Source organism: Adiantum capillus-veneris, chromosome 4, assembly GCF_014529385.1.
Source record: "Adiantum capillus-veneris isolate H3 chromosome 4, ASM1452938v2, whole genome shotgun sequence".
Lineage (NCBI taxonomy): Eukaryota > Viridiplantae > Streptophyta > Polypodiopsida > Polypodiales > Pteridaceae > Adiantum > Adiantum capillus-veneris.
The window spans coordinates 17,782,819-17,792,140 of NC_140934.1; the positions used below are offsets into that span (position 1 = coordinate 17,782,819).

The 9,322-nt window shown below is 43.6% G+C and overlaps 1 protein-coding gene across 1 annotated transcript; it reads left to right on the top strand.

Moving 5' to 3' along the window:
* The first annotated feature begins 1,007 nt into the window (after window positions 1–1,007).
* LOC147458795 (calcium-dependent protein kinase 20-like) lies at window positions 1,008–1,916 on the top strand. The gene has a single exon (XM_086509695.1). It carries the CDS (start codon window positions 1,008–1,010, stop codon window positions 1,914–1,916), a length of 909 nt encoding a protein of 302 aa, XP_086365821.1.
* The last annotated feature ends 7,406 nt before the right edge of the window (window positions 1,917–9,322 follow it).

Sequence of the window (9,322 nt, forward strand, 5' to 3'; positions counted from 1 at the left end):
GAATCGATCTCAAACTCAAGGGGAAGTCTATACACTAGGTAAGAACAACACCCTAAAGACTTGAACTGCAAAATCAACCTAAAACCACTCCGTGCGGTAAACGCGTATGAAGACAGGTCGAAAAATACAGGTGACCGAAACTTGACCCCGATGGTACTAATGTGTAGCTCTACTCGTTGTGGTTCTATAGATATGCTGCACGCTCTATTCCGACACACGAGTTGGAAGAAAACTCACACCGAAGCTCGTAGGAACTTACCACACGTAGAAGCTGATAGCGCGCACTCTTGGTATCTGTGCGTAGCTCTCACCGTTGCTAACGCAATGGCGGTGTCGCTTCTCCAATGGCGGCCCCGTAGCTCGCGTAGCAAGGAGATAAGACTCTCTCTCTCTCTCTCTCTCTCTCAGACACAGTCACGGCGCTCAAAACTCACTTTGATTAATAATTCAAATCTCTTAGGTTACAAAACTTTGGCTTATATACCTCAGCCTTGGAGGTGAGAACATCTCTAATTATTTACATCAGCAGGTGAAATTAAGTCGGGATTACAGGCTGGAAACTCAATTGAGTCCCGTTACTTAATGAATGGCTCAAATCAAAATTAATGTCGGAAAGACATTTATTACAATCAATGGTTACAAAATGATGGGTGTGAGCAAAAATGCGGGTGTGATCCTCTGCTGGCTCAACACTCTCTCCTCTCTCTCTGTCTGCGAGGGCAAGGTTGTGGGAAGGAGAGCTCGCGGGCAGGGTTGTGGAGAGGAGAGGAGGGCGGGGAAAGGGGAAAGGGGGGGAATCTTCCCACTAATGAATTTGTTTTTAACCCTACCAGTATGTACCAGTAAGGATGAAAGAAATAGCCATTTGTATAGGCAGAAGGACTTTCTGAAGTAGCCCATTTTTCCATCGCGGACGAAACGCAGCGTAGCGAGGCGGGCGCTCTTGTCTGCAAGAACCGGATGGCCGGCGCTCATCTAGAAGAAACCACCTACGTTGAAGTTGATCTATGGCTCAAGGCGGGCAAGGCCTTGTTCTCCTCTGCACGGACCAGGAAACGAACACGCAACGGGTGGCCTGCAAAACCATCAGGTCGCATGTCATTAAACCTCCATGCCCTAGCCCTAGCAGCAAGAAGCTACGAACACAGCAGCTGGATCAAGGCCAGGACTCGACTGATCATGGGCATGATCTCTCCTGTACAAGAAAAAGAAAGCTCACCGCAGAGGAGCACTTCACAGACACCCAACTCCAATGGGAGGCCCAGGTGCTTCAATACCTGAGTGACATACCCGGCGTCCTCCCCCTTGTGGACACCTTCGAGGGCGATGACACATGCTTCCATCTCCTCACTGCCTTCTGCGATGCTGGTGATCTGCTTGCCAAGCTAGACTCTCGCCCTCCCCTCTTCAAGCTTGACGATCGTGAGGCTGCTCCCATCATTGCCAGCCTTGCTCGAACCATTGCACGCTGCCATGCCCGAGATATCATGCATCGTGACATCAAACCAGGAAACATTCTCTTCCGCCACATCAATGGCAGCGATGTGCAGGAGGCAGTCCTTGCAGATTTTGGCTTGGCAGCAACCCTAGCTCCAGGAGAGACTCTTTGCGATTGTGTCGGAACCCCACGCTACCGGGCGCCCGAAGTTATCAAGGGCTGTTATGACCACCGTGCAGATATTTGGAGCCTAGGCATAGTTGTGCATGTGCTTCTCACATCTACTCTACCCTTTGGCATGCATTGCCTCCCTCGTGATGCTTCTATCCGTGCCATCCATGAAGCCATCCTCTGCAACCACCTGGAACTGGATGCCTTTGGCCTCTCATCCTCGGCAAAGGACCTCCTTACTCGAATCCTCTGCAAGGACCCCCATTCGAGGCTCACATTGGATGAGCTCTTGTGTCATCCATGTTAGATCTCAATACAACAAGTGATCTTGTCACTGATCATCAACGGATTGCCAACGTAGTTGGACCGGCCTCGAGGCAAGGCCTCGAGGCAAATAACCAGTCAAAAGTGCATATCAGAAGCTCAATCTGTGATGCCAGCTAATTCTAATTTGCAGCAATGAATGGAGGCAAATGGTCAGACGTAACAATGTCCCGCACAGATGCTGCAGCCGGTCACGAGAATAAAATGCTGGATAGTCAGCCCGCTCCCAAGCCCAGAAGAGTCGGCGTGGCTATGAGGAGAAAGTGCTACCGATGACAATGGGCTAATGCCCTGCTCGAAAATATTGCCATGGTAAGGGCAGTGTGATCCTTATAGTACAGTTTGTTTGGTGGAACCTATCTTAAGGGACAACTGCATCTGATCTCATCAAGAGGTTTGACAATATATCATCTACTACCATTTTAATGTGGGGAATTAGTTGTAACAATATGCAGGCTGGCAATATATAAAACCATATTGACCTACAATTAGTGTCAATATCAGAGATCAGGTGAGTGTACGTGCCTTGAGCACCACTGTACTGTTGTTAATTGCCAGCTCAAGCGCTCATGAGTTACAAAAGAAGACACGAGGAATCGGCTCTGTTCTAACAATAATAAAAAACTACAGTCAGTCTCACAGGGATCGAAGGCAAGCTCAACATTCTGTTTCTCCATCATGCTGCATGTTGATGAAGGTGATCAACCTCAATTATATATAAGCTTACTGACCAATTTGAAAGGGAAAGTCAGTACTCTACTGTGAAATGTGGAACCGATGTGTAGAGAATTGTTGAGGCAATACAATATACAATTAGAGAGTGAATTGACACTGCTAACCGGCTTCCAAAGAAGCAGAGATACGACATCGAAAGAATGCAAAGCATTGCAGGTGAAGGTCCTGAATATTCAGGAGCCTGAATTATTGGAAAAGCAGCTCAAAATAAAAGAGAAGTAGCAGATTGACTGGCTACAACCAACAGCTAAAGAGACTTTGCAAAAGGTAAATTAAACCAGTGGGAATGTCTCTGGAATTAATTATAACAGGGGGCTTCTTGGACAGCAGCACTGCTGCTAGAAAATGTACATTCCCATTTTTGTACATCTCCATTTTGCACTTTAATATCAAGACAAACCCCCCATTTTTCATGGATGTAGGCAACCTGCCTAACCACGTAAATCTCGTTGTCTCGTGCGTCCTACACTTTTTTTTAGTTATGTTGCATCCAACACCACTCTTGCATGTTTCATATTCCATTAAGCTCTTTCATGTGATTTTTGAAGTAAAGGTGAATCTTGCAACAATCTGCTTTGTTTGTTTGTTTGTTAGTTAGTGCATTGCACTCGTGCAGGAATCGGTGAATATGAATACTCAATATCGCTCCCAGCACAAAACAAGAACCCTTGTCATATAATAATAGGACATGTCTGCTAAACGCAGATGGTAATTATAGGGCACAAACAACGTCGTAGAATGCACAGTTTGCAAGTTTTCCGCTAAGGCCACCGTAGTTTATTATATGAGCAGGCTCGCTATCAAGGTTGTTATATGGTCTGAACTAGTCTTGCTCGGTGGGCGTTGCTATAGAACATCTATATAAGAGAGAGAGAGAGAGAGAGAGAGAGAGAGAGAGAGAGAGAGAGAGAGAGAGAGAGAGAGAGAGAGAGAGAGAGAGAGAGAGAGAGAGAGAGAGAGAGAGAGAGAGAGAGACGTGTTGTCACATTAGGAGGGAGCAAGGAGTCATGGTTGTTGATCATAGAACCTGGTGCAAAACATATTTGAGGAGGAAAACGTTGGTATAAAGGGTTGTACTCGTGCTACAGAACGGTTATGCAAAGAAGAACGTGGGGCTACAATATATAACAAGGACATACGTAGATTCACATCAACCACCTAGAATACAGTAAACATGTACATATTGCATTGAGTACTGCAATACATAATAAGTTGAATTGTCGAACTGTGAGAAAAGAAGTGTGTGTCTAATATTTGATATATGAAACAAATATCTTGATTGAGATTGAGCATGCACTAGTGAGAAAAACATGTAGCTAAATAAACTTAAAGAAGCATTGACAAACTCAAAAAATACAGAAAGCATCAACAGACTATAAAAATTAAACTGCACTATTGACCTAGTAATCATGTATGGGTGTCATCCAATTGCGCAAGCTGGAGGACAATGTTTGATTAAAGCTACTTAAAAGCAATGTGAATAGTTAAATATTTCATCTTGCATTAGCTAATAATCCCCCATAGGTACGTACAGTTCCATCGCAAAGGATTGCAAAAACGAAAAGTTTTCTCATGTGAAAACTCGTCCAATTCAAAAAGGAAATGTCCCATTGCGTGCAGGAGCACCTAAGACACGCGTATACGTGTTCGCTTTGCTCAAGACGATCCAAAATAGAAAATTACAGCCCGATGTGTTTTTTGCAAGTTTAGGGTTTCGCACCTAAACTGCAAGAGATCACCAAGGGAGCCTCGAGAAGGCCTTTGGATGCTTAAACATGGCTTTGGACACCTGACAGTGATAAAACAAGGAATTACAACTTGCTGAAATTGCCTATAGCTCACTAGAAAGCTTCTAGATTGCAACGAAAAGTGTCCTTGACATGTACTTTTGACCTACAGGGGTTTGGGCTCCGTTATGCTAGCAAAATTGGGTCAAGAACTTGCAATTATAGCCATGGACAGGTTTGGACAGCTTGGTGGGAGTTAGGTAAAAGCTTTTGGATCGTCTATATGCAATAAGAATAAAGAAATGCCGAAAGAGTCGCCAGTCTTTGGGGCCTACAGGATGTCATTGTCTTCTTGGAAGCACTCTAGTTGCCAAGCCGTGTTTTGTTAGAAGTGTAATTTCCAGTTCACAGGTTTGTACGTGAAGTCGTTTTGTGTCGTAAAGTTAATCAAGTGAAGATAGGGTGAAAGCTAAAGTCTACCGTCCTCTAACGAGTCTACGGGCCGGTTTCATGGTTCCGACACCGGGACATAATCACTTTTTCCTTAAGAAGTGAGCCTTGCTTGGTTTTTGGCGAAGAAACAAAGCATATGAACTTGGAATTACTCTATGGGTGACATAGCGAATGACACCAGGGAAGAGGGTTCCTCTTCAGAGGACAGACATGCTAATCCCCTGTCTGTACCTTTTGTTGATGTGAATGCTCCACAAGTCCAAGGGTTTATGACTGGGGCAACTAGACGAGGATGCGTGTATGCACAAGTGGTTTTTGCTGTGAATGTGTTTTTAAGGTTTATGCAGAATCCTAGGTTTATGGAATTTCTACAAGCGCCACCAATGTCACAACAAACAAGGCACCTTTCTCATGCAGGAGAGCCCATTGAGGCTAAGCCCAAGTCCCTTATGCATCTTAGCAGGGCACAAATTCCTTATGTCCACAAACAGGTGGTTAGGATGCAAGTTCCACAGGCTTTACTAGTTCAGCCAACCACCTTTCAAAGTCCAGATGTTGCATTAAATGGACAGGAAACCAGTTTCTAGGCTATGCAACATGTTCTTCCACCGCCCACGGTACATCCTGGGTATTTTGGGGATGGATCCGTGTTTCAAAGCATGGATGATTATGCCCCTGGAAACGAGGAATATATGCCAAGAATCGTCTTTGGGGGTATGCAAGGTGTCACAAAGTGATGACACATGACCTAAAGGACAGACTCCAGACAGAAAGAGCTTAGAGCCACGCTGAAAGATGCAGAAGAAGTTGTGACAATCTGCTTTGTTTGTTTGTTTGTTTGTTAGTGCATTGCACTCGTGCACGAATCGATGAATATGAATACTCAATATCACTCCCAACAGAAAACAAGAACCCTTGTCATATAATATAGGACATGTTTGCTAAACGCAGATGGTAATTATAGGGCACCAACAACGTCGTAGAATGCATAATTTTCAAGTTTTCCGCCAAGGCCACCATAGTTTATTATATGAGCAAGATGGCTACTAATGTTGTTATACGGTCTGAACTAGTCTTGCTCGGTGGGCATTGCTTTAGAACATCCATATGAGAGAGAGAGAGAGAGAGAGAGAGAGAGAGAGAGAGAGAGAGAGAGAGAGAGAGAGAGAGAGAGAGAGAGAGAGAGAGAGACGTGTTGTCACATTAGGAGGGAGCAAGGAGTCTTGGTTGTTGATCACAGAACCTGGTGCAAAACATATTTGAGGAGGAAAATGTTGGGATAAAGGGTTGTACTCGTGCTACAGAACGGTTATGCAAAGAAGAACGTGGGGCTGCAATATATAACAAGGACATACGTAGATTCACATCAACCACCTATAATAAATCAAACATGCACATATTGCATTGAGTACTGCAATACATAATACGTTGAATTGTCGAACTGTGAGAAAAGAAGTGTGTGTCTAATATTTGATATATCAAATAGATATGATGATCAAGATTGAGCATGCACTAGTGAGAAAGTTTGGAGGCTGATTTTCTCTTAACATTTGTCAAACATTGTCTGAGGTGAAGACTCCTCGTTCAAACAATGAGCTATTTTTGAAATGGGCTACTGTCATGGCATGCCTCAATGGATTCGATGGGACTGACAATGTAATGAGCAATAATGATCTTGCGAAGGCATTAAGACTTCATCGAAGAAATGTCGCAGGAGCCAGTTTTTGGCTACAAACTGATATGACGGAGGGTTCACTTCCCTTAGACACGTGTCAATGTCAACAACATAGGACTAGTACCTTAACAATTGAAATTAGAGAAATTGTGTTTCAATTCTGGTCAATGGAAACCCGCATCTCTCCAAACAAGAAAGATGTCGTTCAAAAGAGAATCGGCAAGAGGGCACATGTGGTGCATCCGGTGCATCTCCTCGATTTACCTCAGGTATATCAGCCAGAACATCTTCAAAGTGTGTCATAATGCTTTACTTAGTAATTTTGGGTGCTTGCAAAAGCTTTGAAATGCTTTATAAGTGTCTCAAAGTTCTTCAAAGTGCATCACTTAGAGCCTGCAAATGCTTGAAAACGCCAGAAAAGTGCATCTTTGTGTGCATGAAAGGGCCAAAAAGTGCTTCAAAGTATTTCATAGCGCTTCCAAAGTGCACTAAAGTGCTTCATGGTGCTTGAAAGTGCCACAAAGTACTTTAGAGTGCTTTCTAAACTTTAAAGTACTTTGGAGTGCTGCAGAGCGTCATAAAGTGCCTCAGGATGCTCTTAAATAGCACTAAAGTGCTTTCAAAGAGCCCTTAAAGTGCACTTCAGAGTGCTTTCAAGTGCCCAAAAGTGCTTTGAAGTGTTGCAAAGTGCTTCCAAGTGTTTCAAAGTGCTTCAAAGTACTTTAGAGTGCTTCAAAGCGTTTAAAAGTGCTTTACAATGCTTCAACGTACTTCAAAGTGCCACACAGTTCTATTTAGTGCAGTAAAGTGTCCCAAAGTGCTTCATAGTGCTTGAAAGTGCCTCAGATTGCTTTTAAGTGCCACGAAGTTCTTGAAAGTGATTTTAAAGTGCCACCAAGTAGTTTAGAGTGCTTCCAAAGTGCACCAATGTAGTTCAAAGTGCACCAAAGTGCTAGTAAAGTGCTATCAAGTGCCACAAAGTGCCTCAAAGTGCTCTTATAGTGCATTGAAGTGCTTCAGAGTACTTTCAAGTGCCTCAAAGTGCTTTACAGTGCTGCAGAGTGCTTCAAAGGGAACCAAAGTGCATGACAGGTTGCTTGAAAGTGCCATGTGGTGCTTGAAAGTTCCACAAAGTGCTTCATAGTACTTTCAAGTGTCCCAAAGTGCTTTAAAGTGCTTAAAAGTGCCCCAAAGTGCTTCAGACTATACTTCGAGTGCACTGAAGTGCTTCACTAGTGGACATCAACTCTCACTCTTCACTAACTCCCACTACTCAACCAACCCCACCTCACTTTGGTTGAAAATGTGGAGAAATGAAATACCTACTTTTTTTGGTGGACAAAAGGTGAAGTCATACCTACTTTTGTGAAAATACATCTCGAGGTGGTATTATGTAAGTGTTGCAACTAGATTTTGGTACTTTATAGTATTTTTAAATGTCTTTTGTGTGGCAGAGGGATTTGTACATGCGGTTCCAGGAGGCTCATCCTAACATTACGATGTCCCTTAGATGGTTTGAGGGTCTGAAGCCATACTTCGTACGCAAGTTGAAGGACCGCAACACCTGCTATTGTGAATACCATGTTCAAATTGTTTACTTGAAGGAAGGCTTAAATTAGCTGTGCCATGGAAGATACGAGCTACATGAAACCTCATGCTTTTACAGTTGTCTTGTGTGTAGTTCGAGTGGTGGAATAGCGCAATGCACAGCATCAAAAACCACTTTTTCATCCTTGACAGAACTATGGGAGTTTGTATTGTGTCCAAAGCCAACTGATAGTGCTTTTCACCACAGAAAATGTCTTTTGGGAACATGCATTGATTGCGGGATTGAAAGGCTCTTGTTGTGTCCTGTCAAAGAGAGTGATGGTATCTCTAGAATGACTGTGAGGCTTTTGGACAAGATTCCTACACAAGAAAAGGATGAAGAAGCTCTAGATAAATGTCAAAAAGACCTCGTGGTTCAACAGCTCAGTTTGACGAGTTTCATTTCTATGCTCTGAGGGAAACTGGGTAAGGTCATCAAACACAACTACTTGTACAGGTGGCAAGCTCAACAGTTCAAAGAGCGTTCGGCCAATTTTCCCGACGATGTAGTGGTGTCTATAGTGGATTTTGCAAAGAATTACTCCTTCAAGGTGCATAATGAGATCCAGTCAACGGATTGGTATTCATCTCAGGTCACAATCTTTGTTCACATTTCATACTTATGTGATGCGCTTGGTGCTATACAAAAGACGAGTCACTTCGACATCATTGACGACAAGACACATGACACTTTTTTGTGCAACACTGCTTTCTTTTGCACAATGAATGGTTGAAAAGACACGAATATAGTGTCAAGCGACATTGGGTGTGGTCGGGTGGTGCTGCGTCACAATTCAAAGGAAGGCGGCCATTCTATTTTGTTGTACGATTCTTCAATATGACAGGTGTCAAAATGACGCACAATTTCTTTGCTTCAGGCCATAGAAAGGGTGAACACAACGGGGCTCGTGAAATGGTCAAAAGAGCCCTCACACAGGAGCAGTTGAAATCTGATGGGTGGGAGTTGCATAACGCTTCAAGCGTTGTTGCATTCCTCAATGCAACTCTCAGAAATCGATGTTCACAAACATGAAAGGATCGTGCTTTCTTGGACTTCAAGATTGGTGATGTTAATAGAGTTATAGAGTGGGATTGCAAGCGCATGACAGGGTCTCGATCTTGGCACTGTGTCAATGGCTACAGTTAGACGGATATGCACGGACTAAGGCACAGACTGCTCTCTTGATTTTGTGGTGCGTGCATCAAAGGTCA